This window comes from Meriones unguiculatus, chromosome 2 (assembly GCF_030254825.1).
Source record: "Meriones unguiculatus strain TT.TT164.6M chromosome 2, Bangor_MerUng_6.1, whole genome shotgun sequence".
Taxonomy (NCBI): domain Eukaryota; kingdom Metazoa; phylum Chordata; class Mammalia; order Rodentia; family Muridae; genus Meriones; species Meriones unguiculatus.
The window spans coordinates 32,337,694-32,358,642 of record NC_083350.1 but is presented as its reverse complement, the minus strand read 5'-3'; the positions used below and the strand labels follow the sequence as shown (position 1 = coordinate 32,358,642).

The 20,949-nt window shown below is 45.5% G+C and overlaps 1 protein-coding gene across 2 annotated transcripts in view; it reads left to right on the top strand.

Annotated features, from left to right (window-relative positions):
- The window catches only part of Gramd2b (GRAM domain containing 2B), an 87,456-nt gene that overhangs the window by 47,755 nt on the left and 18,752 nt on the right, over nt 1-20,949 (top strand). For both annotated transcript variants that reach the window (XM_021658805.2, XM_021658806.2), the window contains exons 2-5: nt 12,013-12,132; nt 16,086-16,197; nt 18,652-18,718; nt 20,358-20,461. In XM_021658805.2, coding sequence (XP_021514480.1) covers nt 12,013-12,132; nt 16,086-16,197; nt 18,652-18,718; nt 20,358-20,461 — 403 coding nt within the window. The remainder of the gene's footprint in view (nt 1-12,012; nt 12,133-16,085; nt 16,198-18,651; nt 18,719-20,357; nt 20,462-20,949) is intronic.

The window sequence follows — 20,949 nt, the reverse complement described above, 5'->3', positions numbered from 1 at the left end:
AAGGAATAAAGGAAGAAAATCCATCCTGTATTAGTCTAGTTCCCTGAAGCCTACAGTGTCTGCCCTTTCAACTCAAACAAAGTCCACACCGTGGCCATATGGCCCCTCCCAACAAAGTGGTAAGATCACTGGCCTCAGTCACCAGACCAATTCCACTACCTTTCACCCAGTTATTGGGAAAGACTGGGGAAGCTTCCTCAGTGAAGGTGAGCTTCCTGAACGTCACCTTCCTGGGCTCCTGGAGTCTGATCATAGCCTGGAAGAACTGGCGACCTCTGTTACCTCCTTGAGACCTGCTAGTCCAGTACTAGAGCAAGATCCATTCATTCCCACACAGAAAACTTCTCTGGCCTTCCTATGCCAATATTCCTAAACCCAGGAAATTCCAAGGGAAATCCATCCGTGCCTGCTGCTGTTGCTGGCAATGGGGAGCAAAGAAAGGGCTGGGGCTAGAAATCAGATAGCCTAGACTTTAGGTGTCATGCAATTCTTGAGCCAATTTTCTTATGCATGCAAAATGTATAACAATATGCTAACATAGCATTTAAATATTGTTTTTAAAAATATATAAAAAACGGAATTAGTATTGTCGACATTAACATGTACAACATATGGCAATAAATTCCTGGGAAAACTAAATACAAATGAGAGATATTACTGTCTTATATAGGTTAAAAGAAAGTAATTAACAATTTTAAAAGTTCTCTTACAACTTGCAAAAGCAAAAATTATGAAGTCTTTTGTTTGATTTTCTTTTCTTTTTGCTCTTTGTTTTTGTTTTGTTTCTTTGCTTTTTATTTGAAACAGGGCCTCACTATGTAGACCAGGCTGACCTAGAACACACAGAGAGGCCCCTGCCTCTGCCTTCCAAGTGGTGGGGTTAAAGGCATGCAGCTACTTATTTGTTTTTCATAGGAATGGAATGACTGCTTTTTTTTTTTTCTTTAGTATATGTATCCAGTTTGGGTTAAACAAAAGTGCTTAAAGAAACTTGAGTGTTTGGATTAAGCCAAAGCATTTTTGTACAAAACTGTTTTCTCTAATATATGGATACCTTGTTTTTAAGAAGTGACAGTAACTTTTCCAGAAGTTGGCTCTGGTTAGTGTTGTGTTGATTAATTAATTTTTTTAACTAGGTCTCACTGCATTGTCTAGGCTGGGCAGTCTCCTGAACTCAAGAGATCGGCCTGCTTCAGACTGCCAAGTAGCTGGGACCACAAGCAGGTGCTTCCACACCTGACTGGTTGTTAGAAAAGGCGTCCAGGTTTTAATAATGCATGGTGTTTATACACAGTGCATTTCCTCATGGCATGGTTCCCTCCCATTCTATGTTGATTGTGTGGTGTCATATGGCATAAGTTGAGCCTGCCTGTGGGAAATTCCTGGCTGGTGAACACCCTGTGCTTTAGGAGACTGGAAATATTAACAGCAGGTTTGAGTTAGGGAGAAGCAAAGCCTAAGGGGGCTCCGGGAATATTCTGGAGCTGGCTTGGATTTGCTGCCCTTCAGTTCAGCTGCAGTGAGCATGTATTTTGATCTCTGTGTTGATTTATTTCATTCTCCTACTTGGGACAGAGAGATAGGGTCATGGAAAACAGAGGGCAGAGGATGGAGGAAGGGCTTTAGTGTTTAGAGATGCCAGCCACAGGGCAGAGGGCAGCTTTGCCCTCCTGTGCTTCAGATCCAAACTGTCCACTCCCACAGGCTAGGGTCAAGGCAGGGCAGCTGGGCTCCATGGCGAGAGAGGCAGCCCTCAGCCCAAAAGCAAACATTTGTCCTTCCAGAATCTGCTTCATCCTACCTAGCAGTCCTAGCTTTGTTTGTTTAAACTTTAAATGCTATTGCAGTATTAATAGGTAAAATATTCCCTTCTGGACAAATACATGTATTTCTAGTACAGCACACTCTGCCCTCCTACCGCCTCTCTGCCCCAATTTAAATGTTGTCATGGATTTAATTTCATGAAGGTCTCAACAAGAGAATTGGAACTTAATTCATGAACAATTTATTTTAACCTGAAGGAATGTTCTGCCCATAAAGTCTAATAGTGGCCCTCTCTGCCATGTTTCTGCCTCATCCTCTTTTCTTTCTGAATTCTTACCAGGTCCTCATTGATTCTTTTCATGGAAGAGGAAAGTCAAGTGTCTTAGCCCATTGAGGCTGCTGTAACAAAATATCAAACAATTGAAATCTGTGTCCATTCAAGCTGCTGTAACAAAGTATTAAACAATTGAAATCTGTATCTCTAGTGGCAGGGCCAGCTGCTCCTGCTCATATACTTGCCTTTACTGTATCCTTTAGGAGGACAGTCATTCTACTGGTGAGAATTGCTCTCTCTACAGTAGTCACCTCCCAAAGACTATACCTCCTTACTTCCACATCTGAGGGTTTGCATTTCAACAAAAGAATTGTACAGAGAGCTAGGCATTGTGGTACATACCTGAAATGTCAACTGGGGACGATCAGGCAGTTGAACTGGGGCATCATAAGTTCAAGGGCAACCTGGACTATGCAAAGAACCAGAGATCAAGAATTTAGTGGAAACACAAACATTCAGACTGTAAAATTACAGACACTACTCTCATGGAATATACCAAATTCAGCAGTATCATGATTGTAAGCTACGTTATCTCAGGAAACCATAGGGAGACCTGTTACTGTCCTAAATTCAAAACTCTGCCTGCCCTACTTTCACCGCCCCTCAAGGAGCTCGTTGATCCATCCTTAGATGTAAACTCATCCTCAGGCACTCCCCTGCTTCAGCACTCCTGGTACTACAGGAGCTGCTTACTCTTTCCTTTTTCCTTCCTTGAGTACTTTCAGCCTTTTATAGCTTTTGCCTGAAGCCTCCAACTTCCTGATTTTGTATTTCAGTATTTTCTCCTTAAAGAGAGGGTTCCAAATTCATCTCCTGTATGATGAACTCTTAATTCTGACAATCCAAAAGAGGTGTTAACATTATTTGGAATTTAAGTGGGGTTAATATGACAGGGGACTTTCTTTTCTATACAAGCATTAAATCTCTGCTTCAGAGACGACTATATTGATATCAGGGCCCATCCCATGTGCACTTTCTTCCTCCTATGTGTGGGATGTGCCAAGTCCTAATGTATGTATTTGGCTGTTTATCATGGATTTAGGACCTCTTTCTTTTTGTGTAAACAATGGTGTCACATGAAATTTTTAGGCATGGCATTACCCAGAGCCAGATGAAAGCACTTAATTATGTTTACATCCTGGTGCCCCTGCTCTTAGCAGCTGGCTTTCTTACAAACATGACCTGTAGCAAATCTAGTTTGTATAAACTTTGCTGCATTTTACCATTCAAGACTGGGTTTAATTCCAAGTGGCTATTTTAATTTAATCACATGCCATACTCTTTCTGTGTTTCCAAAAGATATTCCCAATGACCACATTGCTTACCAAAATTTAAGCTTCAGTTTTTAGCTATTTCTAAAATGTTTAACCAACACTTCCATCTTGTTTGCTACTTCTGATGTTTATAGTATTTAATAGCTGAAAGTTTGTTAGAAAGCTTTATCTCATTTTTTTCTGCATTTTATGCACTCTTTTTTTTTTTGGGGGGGGAGTGAGGTGTATATTCTATTTAAAAGCCAGTTCTTCTCTAAAGATTGCTTAATCAAATAATTGTCCTCCAATATATCTTATAAGTGATTTGTTCTGATATTTGGCAATCACTAGTAAATAAACAACCACAAAAAAACAATGGAAGATAGCGGGGTGTGGAAGGCAGAAATAGGAAGATGACCACAAATGTAGGGCCAGCCTGCTCTATCTAGCTTGTTTAGGCCCAGCAGGGCTATATAAGGACACTCTTCTCAAAAAAAAAAAAAAATGCAGGGGGGGGCTGGAGAGATGGCTCAGTGGTTAAGAACATTGCCTGCTCTTCCAGAGGGCCCTGGTTCAATTCTTAGCACCCACATGGCGGCTCACAACTGTTTGGTCTGTAACTCAAATTGCAGTGGATCCGACTTCCTCACACAAATACATATGTATGCCAAGCACCAAATGTACATAAAAATAAATTTTAAAAAAAATTAAAAAGCCCAGCACCTAAGAAGACTATATTCTGGTTTACAATTGAAATGTAATAGTTACACTTTGCTTGTATCAAGTGCTAATATGCCCGTGCAGAGGATGCAAATAGCAAGAAAACTCCAGGGTCGGTATCAATCTGCCTTGACTGGAAATTGGATGTGTGAGCTGCTGCCTCCTTGATACAGAACCTTGTTACTTTCCTGTATTGTTTCCAGCTGTGTCTGGCCTCAAAATGCTGCCGCCGAAAATATATTCCATTTATTTATTTATTTATTTATTTTCTTGCTGTAGTTTCTACTAATAATGATGACAGTTTTTCAGATTTCCACTTGGTTTCAAATTATTGCCCAGCTAACTGGTAATCATTTGAAAAAGAAGTTTGCCTAATACTAATTAAGCAGGGGAAAGCCTGGAGATTTGGCCTTTTTCTCCTCTCACCTCAACAGGGCCCTCTTCCAATGTGACCTGTCACCCACATTTGAGAAGGAAGTTACCATGTAGGTTTGACACAAAATTCATGGATAAACTTTCTTTATAGTGAAGATTCTTGCCCTTGGTTATTATAGTCACTGTCTAGTCAACTAGTATTAGTTGCAGTTTTTTTACATCCAGATATTGGGAATCAAGAGATGAAGGCTGATACAAAAGGGGAAAAGACTGGACCTGTCCTGAGGCCATGTGAAGGAGCAGAGAACACACTGCAGGCCGCAGAAGAACCAAGCGTCAGTGTGCTCTAGAGGGAGATGGAATGGACTATGAAAGAGGCCATAGCAGGAAGAGCAGTGGGCCAGGTTGGAAAGTAGACTGGAGGGCCCTGGCGAGACTTGGGTGACATCCAGGGCTCAATGAAAGGCCAGTGTTGGCACTGGAGCTGTGGTGTGACCCAATGGAGGCAATCTGAGGAGGGTGAATCAGGCTTGAAGAGGGTGACTCTGGACATCACTGCAGCTGTGGCTGTTCCCCATTGTTCGACTTCACAAAACACTCCTAGAGGCTGGCTCTCCATTTGTCTGCTTTTAATGTGAGCTGCTTTTTACTCGCTTCGGAGTAGGAATCCTGAAAAGTAAACACACTGGAGTAGCACCATGAGTTGCCGGAGGCTTTGAGAGCAGTGTCATGGTTAGGGAGACAGGATCGGGAGTGAAGCATGGGTGGGAAGGGACAATGCCCCGCGCATAGGCATAGGGACAGAAGGAGATCTGTAAGATTCCTGCGAGATTCTGCTGGGGCTGGGTGCTAGACTCAAGCCATTGTTCAAGCCAGTGTTCCAAGCTCTCAAACCACCCCCACCCCTCCCAGCACCATGCACTCTTCTTATTGCTGGTTTCTCTCGGCCTTTCTTGATTTTGTTTTATTTTTAGATACAGTTTTTTACCCATTGACCACATCTGTCTATCACACCTAAAACCAGATTCACAAAATCCTTCCCAGCAGGTTGTTTCCTTTGGCTATCCTCAGACTGTTTCTGCAATGCTCTTTCCCTTCCCTCTACCCCCGCCCTGGCCTTGTCTTGCTTGATGTTTCTCTGTCATTGCTTTTCTTCCCTCTCAATTCAACATTATCTCTGGATGTCTTCCCCAGTGCAGTCTGTTTCTTGTCCTCAAGTTCCTCTCCCACCCACTTTTCCATTTTCTTTGTCCCCCCCCACCCAGTGCCATCCTTGCCCCCTGATCTAAATACAATGCTCCAGAGACCTGGAAGTCCTCAAGTCCAGGTGACGAATGGTGAGCACTCAACATCTCATCTCAAATTCAGGCCTAGACTCAGTCACTTAGCAAGACTCTTGACTAGAAGAAGGGAGAGTAACAGGGAAGAAAGGGAGAGAGGGAGGGATGGGCAGATGGACAGAGGGAAAGGATAATGAGAAAGATCTGTGCACGCTGATGAAGAAACAGCACCAAGATACAGTACTTTGTGGTGGTGGTGGTGTTTTCAAGGCAAATTTTAAAATTTTTGACTGAGCTGACATGATATCTCAGCAGATAAAGGAACCTACTACCAGGTGATCCCTGGGACTCACGTGAGTAGAAGGAAAAAACTAACTCCCACAAATTGTCCTCTGATCTCCAGCTACACACACACACACACACACACACACACACAAATAATAAACAAATAAGTAGTAAGTACTTTCCTTAAATTTAGGGGACAGAGAGATGGCTCCGTGGTTGAGAGCACCTACTGCCCTTACAAGGTTCCCAGCTCCCATGTCAGGCAGCTCTCTGCTGCCTGTAACTCCAGCTCCAGCGTATCTGATGCCTTCTTTTAGCTTCTGGCGGCATCTGCACTCACGTTCACATGCCCCACCCCCACAAACACACCCACCAATACATAGAGACACAATTTAAAAACAGCTCAAACTTTTTAAAAAGCAAGCTAAAAAAAACAAACAAACAAACAAACAAAAAACAGTATGCTGTCATTTGCATTTATAACATACACATACTCATTTGCACAGACTTACAAGAAAGACATACAAGTTACTGCGAAAGTAAGTGCCTCTGTGGAGAGGAACGGAGCCACCATGAAACAAACCGAAGAACTTGTTTCCTGGTTTGTAACATCCAAACTGAGTTGGCGCTTACAGTATCTATGCTGGAGTAGAAATGTAGACACATAAACTCCAGCTAGACAAAGACGCACTAGGCTGGAACTGTAAGCAGAAGCTTGTTGTTCTATAATCTATTTACAGCTAGGATATCCCGCACTTAGCAAACTGGAGACGCTGAAGGGCCTTCTGGCTGTCCTTATGTCTACTACCAACTTCCACACTTGTACACCTCACGTCACTGGCGTTGTTGAGGTCCTGGAGGCCCTGACAGGACAGTCTCAGCCACCTGTCCTCGATATTCCAATTAAAGGGGTGCCTAGTGGGGGAAAGCAGGGAGAAGAGATTTGTTCGGTGTGGCTCTGTTGAGGAAAGGAGCAAGCAAATAAGGAGGTCTGGTAAACACCCCACCCCCAGCCAGACTCCAGTCCGTCTTCGAGGGCCTGATAGGAGGTCTAGGTCTAAACCGAAGGCGAGAGGTATGCATAGCTAAGAAGTGTTGGCCAAGGTGTGATCCCACCCACCATTGTCTCAGCTCCAGTCTCTCTTGCAAGCCTGAGTGATGTTGGAACTGTGGGGGAGCTCTTTCTAGGAGCAAGTACTTCCTCTGACTAGGCTGGATTCCAGCCTTTTCCTTCTTCCGGCGTGAGATTCCTGGGAAAATTCCAGGTCCCTATGGACGGTCTTTCCAATATTCTGACAGCCATAAAAAGATACTCTTCGGAGCATCTCCCCCTTGGCCTGGACTATCACACCCACGCTGCTTCCTCCTTTGGGGTAGCTAGAATGGCTGTCTGTATTTTTACAGAGGGTGTCACCCAGCAATTCCCAGACTCCTTCTCCATCACTAGAGGATAAATCTGCTCCCCAGATATTGCAGCTTTGCCTGCCCTTCCTGAAGCCATCAAGCTGGCGGGCAGCGCACCAGACCAAGGGTCAGTGAGGACCCCTGACCAGCCAGTCAGTCTTCAGCAACAGGGCTGCTCCAGGCCTGGCTTTGACCTCTACAAAAACTTATCCTTCGTGGACCCTCTTTGATGGTAAAAGTCTATGGTTTGAAAAAGAAGGCAGCTGGAAAATTACTCCAACCTTCAGTAGCACAGGAAAGTTTAGTATTATTTTAATGCCTTCACTCTGGCTAATTTAACACGGAATTGTCACTATAATTAGAAAGGATCGCAGCTTCCGGGACTAAGTACCCCAGCAAAGTACTTGATTTCATTCCCCTGAGCCGAAGTTTGATCGTATCTTCTTCTGTCCAGTGCTTCAAATAAGAAGGGAATATTGAATGTCCTTTAAACTCCCAGGAACAAGCACCAGAAGAAATGTTCCTAGCCTCTAACTAAGAAATCTAAATCTGAAAAATTATGAGATCTGAATTTAAGTCATCCTCGGATTAACGAAGTCTGGGAAATGGCGACCATCAACCTGCTGATAAGGGTGGTCCAGCCTGTTTTCACTTGTGGGTTGTATAACAGTGTGTGACAAAGTTGTGTTAAAGCCAGCTTGTCCTACCTAGTGGTAAAATGCAGTCTGTTAACAGGCAGGGCGGTGGCTTGTTTATATAAGCTATAAATCTGAATTTCATACTAAAAGTCTTTGAGGGCCTCTAACTGATACTCAGTCTGGGTTGGAGATGGGAGAAGACATAACCCTGCTGAGGCTGTGTTTTTGGCAGCTTCTGCTCCTTCTCTGGTGCTCAGGTCAGGTCCATAGCCTGACCTCTCTCAGGAAACTCTGAGCCCTGTCTCCTAGAGACCTTTCCAAGAAATACTTGTTGAAAGAGAATGATTGGGTTTCCCAACTGATTCTTTCAGTCTTTGTCCATGAAAAGGTTTTGTCTCCTCCTTTAGAAAGAAGAACAAACCGTGATTTAATGTTCATGATCAAGTTAAACCCGCTTAGCCTCGTTTTCAGTAATTCCCCCCAGTTCCTGAGCACCTTAGGGAAGTGTCCGCCCACACACTGCTCCCCCAAGCACAGCAAGGTTTGGCTGTTTGGATCCCCCCTACCCCGGGTTTTAACTCTTCGCTGACAAGCCCTCCAAGGTGAGGGACCCTTGTTGGGAATTCACTCCCTTAAACCCACAGTGCCTTCAAATAAACAACACCCTGAAACTGAATTGCCCCGTGGATGGAATTCACTTCCTCTTTGAAACAATGCGCGATTAATCCCCACATCCATCCATTTACAGACGACCAGCAGAATAAAAGGCTAAGCCCAGTGCTGTGGACCAAAACTGAAAGTGCCTGAGTTTCCAGGAATTGAGTAGTCACTCAATAAGGAAGGCACTGAGAGGGAAGGTGATTAGAGCAAGGCTTTGAGTGGGCACCTCAAGAAACCAGCAGGAGGGCCTAAAGAAATGGCCCAGAGTAACTGCAGCTCCGGAGAATCCAATGCCTGTGGCCTCTGAGGGCACCTGCACGGGCATACACATACCCACACCACACACAGGCACTCATATAATTGAAAAAAAAATTTTTAATCCTTTTAAAAAAGAAAGGAAGAAACCAATGGGTACATGAAGAAGACCAGGTTAGGGAGGAAGGCTTTGAACCCAGTGGGTCCCCAGTAGGGCTGTCAAGCAGAGAAGCAGGATGACGACCGGCACATGTTTAGAGGAAAGTGAAGTGTGTTTTGCATCGAAAGTCACTATTTGGATAGGATGTGTAGAGATGTGTGCTGGAGACGCCAGTGCTAAGCTAAAGTCCCAGAAACAGAACCACCGTGTGAAATGAACCCCTCAGAATCCTGCCCTGTACCAAAACGCCTGCCCAAGTAAGAGTCAGGTCCAGGAGGGCTTGAAATTCGTCTCAGTTTGGCTCCTCTACAGCTTCTTGCTAGACCATCTGTGCTCAGAGCAAGGGACATCTATCTCTTCCGAGCCAAGCCAGGTATCAGGAGAGCTGCTTCCTTCTGAGTGGCTCTTGAGGAGAGCAGCTCTCACTTTCTCTCTCTCTCTCTCTCTCTCTCTCTCTCTCTCTCTCTCTCTCTCTCTCTCTCTTCCCCTCCTCTCATTTTTTTCAAGACAGGGTTTCTCTGTATAGCCTTGGCTGTCCTGGACTTGCTTTGTAGACCAGGTTGGCCACGAACTCAAAGCTATCCAGCCTCCAGCTTCCATCTCCCTGAGTGCTGGGATCAACCATGTATGTGCTACCATACCTGGCTGGGAGCAGCTCTTCCTATACTACAGTGCCTCTAGGAGGCACTCTGACCCTGTGTAAAAGTTAGGAAGTATTTAAGTGAGTGGTGAAATGAAGTCATCTCCCACATGATTAGTCTCCCTTCTGGAAGGAGGGTTCCCAAGAAGCTTTCTTCCTGATGAGCTTGAAGGGGGGGGGGGATGTAATGTGTATATCTTAGGAGTTAGGGAGAGTAGACAGGAAGCTGAAGAGATGGCTCAGGGGTTAAGAGCCCTTGAGTGCTCTTCCAGAGGTCCTGAGTTCGATTCACATGGTGGCTTGCAAACATCTATAATAGGATCTCAATTTCTCTTCTGATTTGCTTAAAGATAGAGCACTCATATATAGAAAATATGTGAATAGAGAGAACTAGCAAGATGGCCTCAGAGCCTATTAACAGTCTAAAGCTGAAACAGTGTAAAACAGATTAAGCTGATGCTGAGGTTAATTAAGTTATTATTACTATTATTACTGTTATTACTATTATTATTTTATTATTTTCAAGAAAAGCATTTTCTTAAACTCTTTAGACCTTTAGGCTGCTGGCCTCAAACTCAGAAATACACTGCTTCCCAAGTGCTGGGATCAAAGGTGTGCTCCTCCACACCCGGCTCCGTCATAGTTCAAAGGCCTCTCATGCGCCTTTTGTCATGTGATGTAGTGCAGTGGGAACTAAGCCCTTTCAGTGGACCTGGAGAAAAACTAAAGGAGAGGGCTGGGTCTCTTTTCTTTGGTATTTATGTTCTTAGAAAAAGAGAAGTAGGAACTACAAAATGAGAGCGCCAGCCATTTCTGGAATTATGAATTGGTTCTGCTTGTCTCTACTCCGTCTCGGTTAATGAGGGTGCACCGGGAGCCACCTGCATGTTAACCTGCTCCCAGCCAAGTGGAAATACCGAAGAGGTGATGAATTCGGATTCAAACCAGCTAATGCAGCACAGCAATGCCATCGCATTGCATCTGACGTGTGATCAGCGTCGTACGTCAGTGTTCACAGCCTCAGAAGTACGTCTCCTGAGTTCTTACTGCACGATCAAAGACGGTCAGGACCATGAGAACCACGTTTGTTCTCCTTCAGTTTTCTCTCTCTCCACTTCCCACACTGAAAATCATCCCAAAGCATTTTTCTACTGACTGGGGTGCCCGATTCACCCACCACTCTGGCAGTCACCCATTTGTTGGTGGTTGGTTGGTTTTTCGAGACAGGGTTTCTCTGTGTAGCCTTGGCTGTCCTCGACTCTCTTTGTAGACCAGGCTGGCTTTGAACTCTGGCATTAAAGGCGTGTGCCACCAAGGCCCATCTGAACAAACCCTCTCTACTCTCTCTCTGTCTCTCTTTTACCAAGGTCAGGCCTAGTTTTTCTGTTGCCTACTGATCATAGCCCACTGCTGTCCTAGACACTACTGAATGAGTTAATGTAAAGGTTCCTGCCCCACCTTGGAACTTCCACAATGAATAAAGTGAATGAATGTGTGAGTTGAGGTGGGAGAAAGGGAAGGAAGGAAGGAAGGAAGGAAGGAAGGAAGGAAGGAAGGAAGGAAGGAAGGAATTAGAAAAAGGATGTGTATACAAGTACCTTAGGGAGAGAGCCTTTCAGAAAGTACCTTTCTGAGCTCTGTGGGCAAAAGTCTGTCTGAAAGTCTTAGATTTCCTACCTATAACAGGAAGGTAGTAATTCCTACTTAGCCTGGGTGGCTATAAAGATTAGAGTCTAAATTGCTTAGGGAAGCGCATAGTTAAAACAACAACCCAAAGTGGGACAGTCATAACTACAACAAAGGGTGATAAGTGACATTAGAGAAGTGCAAACAAAGAGGGTGCGGGTTCCCAGCACCTGCAGGAGGCCACCCATACTTACGAGCTATGCTATGCGCATGCGCACAGGGGCTCGCCCAGCCTCCAGGTGATCTGCCCCACAGCACACGCCTAGGCTGGGCAGAGCTGAGCAGCTGGGGCCCACGGGCACAAACCAGAAGCTGAGCAATCCTGAGTGGTCACACATTTACAAGGGAAGCAGGTGTCACCTGCAACTCCTGCCAATAAGGGCTCCCTCAGCGAGGCTTTAGAATGGAGCCCGGGAAGGACCACAGCTGTCAGAGTTGACAAGGCCACCGGAGAGGAATGAAGAGAATTCCTCTCTCCAGAACTCGAGACCACTTCATCATTTCTCCTTCTGCCCCCCTCTGGATGTTTAAAGTGAAGCGTTTTTCTCTCTTCTCCAGCTCAGAGGCTGAGAATGGTGTGGAGGACAGAAAGAGGAGCAGCAAGTCGCCAACAGCCCAATCCCCTACCTCATCTTTGGAGGCCGAGTCCCCGGACCAGAAGAGAAGCATCGGCCTGTGGTGAGTCCTCAGTGGGCTCTCTTTGTTCTCGGGCTTTTAGGGAGCACTGGTGTTTTTAGCTTTATGGTTGTCTTTAAGAGTGCGGCTCAACTTGTAGGCAAATCATGCCCTAAGAAAGGATGGCACGCTCTTCCTCAATACCCTGACCCTGGTCTTTGCCCAGGTACCCTCATGACTTCCCAGCAGGAACTTTTGCTCCTGCCTCCCAGCCTCTGTAGAAGGCCCGCCTCTTTCTGGAGCATTGATTTCCCGGCTGAGGAAGCCAGCTGGTCCAGTGTCAGTGCTGCCATTGTCTGCTGGCCTCCAGATAGCTGCACACCTGTCCCTCACTTTTCTGGGAGCCCAGGAGAGAACAGAGGAGACCACATCCCAGCGATGTGCTGTGCTACCAATGTCCTGTGACTGGGGCTCTGGAGGACACGTGGTGTGACTGTGAGATGTAACTTTTTAATAGATAGGCTCTATCACTCTGAGAGGCAAAAACTACCCAGGTGGAGCTTAGAGATGCTTGCAGCCAGAAGAATAAATGTGAGAATGTGCGGAGAGGTTTGTTTGTTTTGGTTTGGTTTGGTTTGGTTTTATTTATTTATTTATTTACTTACTTACTTATTTTTGGTGCTGGGTATCAAACCTGGGGCAGAACACGTGCTAGGCAACTAACCGTTCTATCACTGAGCTACATTCCCAGTCCTAAATGTGGGGTTTAGAACTCCGCAGTAAGGGTGATACTCTTCCTCCCCATCTCTAGAACACTGTTAGAACCGTTGCCTTCTCCCACTTTTGACCTCTGCTAGGAGACAATCAAGTCCTACATTCCCCTTCATCCCTGGCTTTCCTACCTGTATCTCCTTTCTAAACTGATGCCTGAGTCGTAAGTCCCTGCTCCGGTTTCCTTTTTCAGGTACTACTGCCAAACTAGCTCCGTCTTCCCCGCACGGAGGGTTTGTGGTGTTTTGTCTTTCACCATTTTTTTTTCTCTAGCTGTTTCTCAGCAGAGCATCCTGCCCGGCTCACTAAATGACTCCCCCTACAAGAGCACCATGTGTGTGCTCCTTCATGGTGACTGACTAGATAGTCTCTTGCAAATACCTGGGTTCGTTGTGACTTCCCCGGGCTTCAAATGAGAACTGCGTGTGCATCAGGAGGATATGTGGGAAACCGCGGGGTACGCTGCCTGTGATGGTGTAGAGGGCCAGGCTCTGATGTTTTGTTCATGCTGCCTGGAAATTCGTAACTGTTTCTGTGCACTTTCGTTTTGCACTGGGCTTTGGTCTTGTTTGGGGGCAGCTGTAGGAAGTGAGACTAACGTGGCTGGGAAGATGCAGTGAAACCAGTACTATGCAAAGAAGGTTCCCGTTTGCTCCACAGAGCAACCCTAAGCCACTCATCGTGAAAACTGCCCTTCTTTCTGCATTTGCCTAACATGCAGACTCCTTCAAAACATCTCCCTGCTGCCTTTAATTCCATTAACATGGACTGAAGTGATACATTCTATCCTTGTATTGTTTGCTTGGGGGTTTTGATTATTATTGTAGTCACTTTGTTTTCTTGGTATTTGTTTGTTTTGAGACAGGGTCTTACAATGTAGACCAGGCTAGCCGCACAGGGATCCGTTTGTCTCTGCCTCCCAAGTGCTGGAGTTAAAGGCTTATGCTACCGCACCCAGCATGGTTTTGTTGTTATTGTTTGTATTTGAGGCTCTGTGTAGCTAAGGCTTGCCCCAAACTCACTGTATTCCCCAGGTCGGCCTTAAATCATGATCTTCCTGCCTTAGTTTCCCAAATATTGAGATTGCAATTGGCCACCATCAGACCTATCTAAATGCCATTATTATTTTTAACATGTGTAAAAATAGTTACCTTTTCAGGTAAACTCATAGTTTCAAAAAATAATAATCTCCAGAATTCCCAGAGTCTGTATTAGCTAGCCCAGAGATGGTCAAGTCCAACTGCTATGAGTTGCTGAGAGCTGCCTGTCCTGAGAGTTCAGTGTTATGGATCATAAGCTGCTGGAGAAGCCTGACATCATAAGTTGTTCTCACAGCAGAGAACACCAGCATCTACTGTCTCCCCAGCTTCTCCCCATGCCGGTCCCACTATGGCATTGGAGTTCCTTCAGATAACTCTTAGACCTACTTTGAACCAAACAGTTTCAATTTAAGAAATAGTGTGAAATCATGGTCACTCTCTCTACTGTTTCCAGCCACTAGCAATAAAGTAACTACGCGATTAGATTAGAAAACACACTCTTGAGTCAGCTCTAGAACCATATATGCTCTTCTCAGCTGCGTAGGGTGGAAGACATGTACCGACTCACACATCTGCTAAAATAGAGACAGGCTAGAAATCACCTGCAACCAAAATTCCAAGTTCTAGCCTCTGCCTTTAACAGGCAAGGGAAGACTTGGAATTTAAGACGTTCATTTTTATTTCTTTTTCTTATTTTGTCAGAATTGATTTTTACTGTCTTCTGAGGCTGGACGCTCTGTCTCTTTTCCCCTCATGCCCATTTCCTCCTGTTGGTTCTGTAAAGCCCTGAACATTGGAGTCATGCTGGGGGTGGAGTTCTCTTTGCCAGTGCCTGCTGAACTCCCTGGCCTAGATCTCCAGCATTGCAGTGATAAAATAAACAAATAAATAAACAATCAAATCCACATCGTCGGTCACTTTCTTTTTCCTTAGTCTTCTGCTGCCATCTCTAACCCATCTAATTTCTGTGATATGTAACAGTTAAATCGTATACTATCTCTCTGTGTCTATCTCTGTCTCGGTCTCTCTGTGTGTGTGGTATGCCTTTGTGCACATTTCAGGGGAGGGGGTGTGAGCCTATGTGCACATGTGAGAGACCTGAGAGGTACTACAAGTATCCTGCTCTCTCTCTATCTTATTCCCTTGAAGCAGAGGCTCTCGCTGGAGAGCATGGAGCCCACCATTTTCAGCTAGCCTGATGGCAGCAAACCCCAGCAATGCCCAATCTCTACCCAGCCCAGTGCTGAGGGTACAGACACAACAGACATGCCTGGCTTTGTACATGGGCACCAGGGACCCACTATTAGATCCTCATTCTTGAGTAGCACCCACTCATTACCTACTAGGCCATCCTCCGAAACCCCACTCTTGTTTTTCAAGGTTTGTAGCCCAGGGTGGCCTCCAATGCATTTCTTCCTGTCAACCAAATTACAAAAATGAGCAGATCTTCTGAAGAAATGGAGTCTGTGGGCAAATGGGACAGGTAGAACAATGCTGCCTTTGATGGTCTGAAAGGCACCGCAGCACAGAGGCTCCTCTGTGGAACCCCACCCTCTGTGGGTGGAGCCCCGCCCACTGTGGGTGGAGCCCTTCCTTACACACTGTTGCTTTCTGGGCCTTCTCAATGTGTTGTTCTTGCTTCCTGTAGGTGCTGAGAGCAGCACCCGAAGGTCAATGTGAAACAAAACTGTTGGACACCTTGCACAAGGCCTCTTGCCTTAGCCTTCCCCGTGCTAGGATTACAGACATGCACTCCCACGTCCAGCACGCACTGCTTTTAACAAAAAGAAAGGAAAAGACATGTTTGATGCATGTACCCACTAGGTTCCCAAGCATAAAGACTTCAGCACAATGCCTCGCTTAGTTCTTATTAAATATTAATGGACTGTGAAACAAAAATACTCTTTGATTAAGCGACAGCTCTAATTTTATTTGGTAATGGGTCTCAAGCACTCTTCTTTGTAGTTTGAACTGATATATACTCTCACATCTCAAATGCCCTTTCTGCAGTTCATCATGGCAGTCCGCTGAGATCATCCTGATCATATGATGTGGAAATGCCCTCAGAGTGTAGTGAACACTGATGAGTATCTAGAAGAGAAAAACAAATGCCAGGCTTTCTGGTGACATGGTACAATAGGGAGGATTTATAATGAGTGGCATAAACAGTTCCTTGTATAATCTCTGTGGGTTTTATTTCCCCAGGTCAAAATCCAGTTTTGATGGTTCCAATTTGTTGAGTGATAAGAATGAGTCTAAAGCCGAAAGCAAGACTGACCCTAAGACTGAAAGAAAAAAGTCTTCATCTTCCAGCCAGGTAATAAGGGACTGCAGTGTGCACCGGCTCTGAGGGTGACCCCATTGGAGCTGATAGAAAGAATCCAGAAATGCAGCCTGTCTGCTAACCAGGGCCAAAGTAGGCACGGGGTTTAGAAAATGTAGAAGGGCCAGGTGGTGACGGTACACACCTTTAATCCCAGCACTCGGGACGCAGTGGCAGGTGAATCTCTGAGTTTGAGGCCACCCTGATCTACAGAGTGAGTTTTAGGACAGCCAGGGTTATACAGAGAAACCCTGTCAAAGAAGGAGGAGGAGGAAGAAAGAAAGAGAGAGAGAGAGAGAGAGAGAGAGAAAGAAAAGAAAGAAAGAAAGAAAGAAAGAAAGAAAGAAAGAAAGAAAGAAAGAAAGAAAATGTTGAAGGACAAATGGCGTTGTTCCTCCAGCCTTTCAGATTCCACAGCTGACCCCTCAGCACACATGGAGAGACAGAGGGCATGGCTGTTGAACTTAAGCTGGCAGTCCTGTGCTTGTCTGCTGTCTCACAGAACAGGGGGAGTGTCCATATGTCATAATACAGTGTGTCACTGGGTACCCACCACACAGAGAAGCAAAACCCAACACATAGCTCCCGCCTCAGCAGGAACCATCCCAGCTCTGTGCTAAATACACTCAAGGCAGCAACAGGATCCACTTCTGAGCCAGGCAACACCTTTACTCCCCCAGCTTGGGGGAGTTTGGGTTTATTTGGGGCTTTGGTGCTATGAGTTGAACTAACAAGGTGTGTCTTTTACAAAGGTTGTTTTTTTGCACTCCTCCATAAAGGGCCAGTCAACATTCTCACTTATATTTATTTGCTACATGTAGCCTCTCTCTCTCTCTCTCCATGGCTTCCATACTATGGCCCAGGCTGGCCATGAACATGAGGTCCTCCCTCCTCAGGTTTCCTGATAGCGAGCATTACCGGCGTATACCTCCATGCGCAGCTATCCTAGTGTGCACTCAATGCTATCTGTAACCACTAAAGAGAAAAACTCTGGGAAGCCCTACCCCCACCCCCACCCCGACCTCTCACAGGACATACAGCTCTCATCACCTGATGCAGGCTTAAAGACAAGCAAATTCAAGTCTCCCAGGATGGAGAACCACAGCAGGAATCATCCCAGGAAGAAATTCCAGAACTCTGATGCCAAATGCACACGTGGGGGCCAGCCCTCGTTCATGTGTTTTACATAAGTGTTCATCTGTTAAGCAGCTGACTTATCGGGGGCCATCTGCCCTCTTGATGACCTGATCTGTAGATTTTCTTTATACCAGTAGAAGGGCTGGTTTTGCTGTACAGAGCTCTCTGCTGGTTCAGACAGCACAACATCAAAGGCCTGCTTTCCAGAGGTCTTATGACAGTGGTTCTCAACCTGTGGGTCATGACCCCCCCTTGGGGGCAGGGTGTTTGAGTGACCCTTTTACTAGGGTAACATATCCTGCATATCAGGTATTTACATTACAGTTCCTAACGGTAGCAGCCAGATTACAGTTACGAAGTAGCAACAAAAGTAACTGTATGGTTAGGGGAGGATCACCACAACATGACGAACTGTGTTAAAGGGCTGTGGTGCTAGGAAAGTTAAGAACCACTGTCTTATCACATATTTTCTCAGAAGCATTCTAGTGATAGAGCCATGTGTCCCTAAAAGACCTAGATCTGTCTCTCAGACCACCATGTGGCCCTCTTCCTCAGTATCCCTGACGTGAGGTATCCGTCAAATAGGGTACCACCTACTCGGGGCTGGGGTGCAGATGATGCTTGTGGTAAGCATGTCACTAGCTCTCAGTTGCTGGCTGTCCATTACCTCCACAGTGGTGGAGACGGGTGCAGTTTGCAATGAAGCTGTTACAGTGTTTTAGACTCATGGGCCTTGTACTGCCCTGAAGTGTTATGTCCTGCTCATCTGCCACTGACTTCACGTGCTTTCATGGCCACATGGTAATAGTGGACACATGTTGTCCTGAGGGTGGGCGCTCCCAGTGTGTTACTTCCGTGTAAGCCTGTAGGCCTTCCGCCAAGTAAGACAGGGACATTCTTTTGTTATCAGGCAAGGAAAAAAGAAACTGAGGCCCAGGGGAGCTAAATCATGAGGGCATGACCACACCCCAAGGCAAAAGTACGAACACCTCAAGTGCAGGGCTATGTGAGTGCAAAGCGTCTAAGCCCTGAACCTTTCCCAGGATCCTTAGGTGTGTGTCGATAGCACCTTCGCTGGTGTGAGTACTAAGAATGTCGTCTCCTGCCTTATCAGCAGTGCCTTTGCCCTGTTCTGATACCTAGCTGGCCACCCGGCAAGGCGTTAATTATGTTGGAACATGAACCGATGTGACCCTGTGTGTCACGGAAGGGTTGAATTGGAGAATTAATCAGTTTAACTGGGGTTAAAATGTGTGATGGTCGAAAAAATAACAGTGTTGGTGTCAATGCCTGTGTCTTGTCTCCCCGCAGTACAAAGCGAACATGCACTTTCATAAGTTATTCCTTGATGTCCCAACTGAAGAGCCACTGAGGCAAAGTAAGTGCCACCTGTTTGAGTGCTCATTTAAGTTACATAATATTTTTTTTAAAAAAAAAATTTTAATTGTCTAAGTAGTGGAGGAAGGTAAGTACATTTCAAGGATTCGGTCACCAAGCAAAAGGTTTCCAAAAGGTATAGGTCACGTCATGACAGTAACGCCAGCTGCACTCACCCTTCACTAAGACCTTGGAACATAAAACAGAAGGAACAGCCAGCTCTCGTGATGCGGAGTCATCCAGGAAGGTTCCACCATGGTCTCCTTGCCATTTCTATTACGAAATGTTTGTGAGTGAGTCATCCTGAGATTTGGGATAATAAGCCTGGGGCAGGAAAGGCTGCCGCAAGAGGCTAAAAGAAAGCATGGTTCCTATTGTATAGAAGTATTCATGCCTGTGCTAGGCAAAGCGTAGTGGCCACACCCAAGCAGCTCCCCAGAATGCCAGCTCAGCATGTGGCTCAACACGGGACCCACGGTTCAACTCTAGCCTCTCTTGGTATACACTTGTTAAATCAAGAGCTTGGGCTCCCCCCACCATGATCCCCTGGCAGAAGGTGTGGTCATGTGCCCTTCCCACAGTGGGACCATCTAGTTCATCAGTAAGTCATTCGGATCCTGGAAAGAGAGGGCCAGGGGTGCTTATATCAGCATGCAGGTGATGCGCTGTTGCAGCTAGCTCCTAAAACATCATTCCTGGTTCCTAGATGGCACTAGTAGACTTGCCCTCCTCCCGTCTCTACTCTTAATCTAAGACTTTGGGTTGAAAACACATTCTAGTCACTACAACTTTATTCTGCTAAAGCTGACTCCAGAGCTGGACATGGTGTGTGCCTATATCCCAGCACTCTTGAGACTAGAGCCAGAGGATCTCAAGTTTGAGGCCTTGCAGGACTGTATCTTGAATTTCAGGCTAGCCTGGGCCACACAACAATACCTTATCTCAAAAGAATGAGAAATGAAATAAAATTAAATGATCAAGAAGTGGTAGTGCAACCAAGCGTAGTACATTCACATATTTCTGTAAGTACAAAAACATGTACAGCCAATAAATTTTTTAAAATGGACAACGTTTATTTCCTCTAGTGGATAAAAAGCCTAGGAGTTATTTCCAAAGCAATACCCTCCTCAAAGGAAAGGAAAGGAAGCCTGAGGGGTTTATTCCTGGAAACTATACTAACAGTAAATCACTTTGGAGGTAGGCGTGCCTTTCTGAGCATGCTATTATAAGGATACAGTTCAGGGAGGAAAGATGGCAGACACACTTCTGGGCTAACCCAAACTCACCGAGCACATGCTTGCAGGTAAAGTGGCAGACCTGACTATTTTGGGACATGCTCAGTTAGTGTCGCAAAGATGGTGGACAGGAACATGTCTGGCCGTGCTGAGCTTCCTTCGGAAAGTCTCAGGTGAAAAACAAACAAAACCAACGCAACACAAGACATTTTGAAGTTGTATTAAATGTCGGCGTTGGCCCTGAAGAGGCTCGCCTCTCTTTGTCACCAGCAATGGAACTTTGGGGTGTTGGTGTATATTCAGTGACCAAATGAAAAACAGATTTTTATTTGAAATAGAAATCACAGGAAGAATAGTAGTTTGGTGAGATACTAAATGGTGCTATTCTACGTGTCTGTCTCTTAGGCTTTACTTGTGCTCTCCAGAAGGAAATCCTGTACCAGGGGAAGCTCTTCGTGTCAGAAAACTGGATTTGTTTTCATTCCAAAGTCTTTGGAAAAGACACTAAGGTTGGTCTGTTTAGAACAAAAGGTTAATGTGGTAGTCCTTACATACTGTAAATAGAAATTACTTTAAATTTAACTATATTTATAAATATTTCCATGAGTCTGACTTTTACAGAGTGTTTTCTTTGTTGTGCTTCCAAACTCAGCTGCCCAGAATGCCTCCAGATGATCCCAACTCCCTCCTCCTTGGAGCACCACTTCCTCACTCCTTTAGTTACACACATCACCCTGTGCTTTTCTCACCCTTTGCCCTGCACCCCTTCTCCTCACATGTTATCAGAGACACCAATGTTGTTCCTGTGTGTTTCTGGGAAATATGCCCTAGTCTGCTTCAAAGGCATTCATTAAAAACCAAAACACAGGCTGGAGAGATGGCTCAGCTGTTAAAGGCTAGGCTCACAACCAAAAACCAAAACTCATATCTGGGTGTGGTGGCTCAGCCTTATAGTCCTAGCAAGAGGGATGCCATGAGGGATATCAGGCTGGGCTAT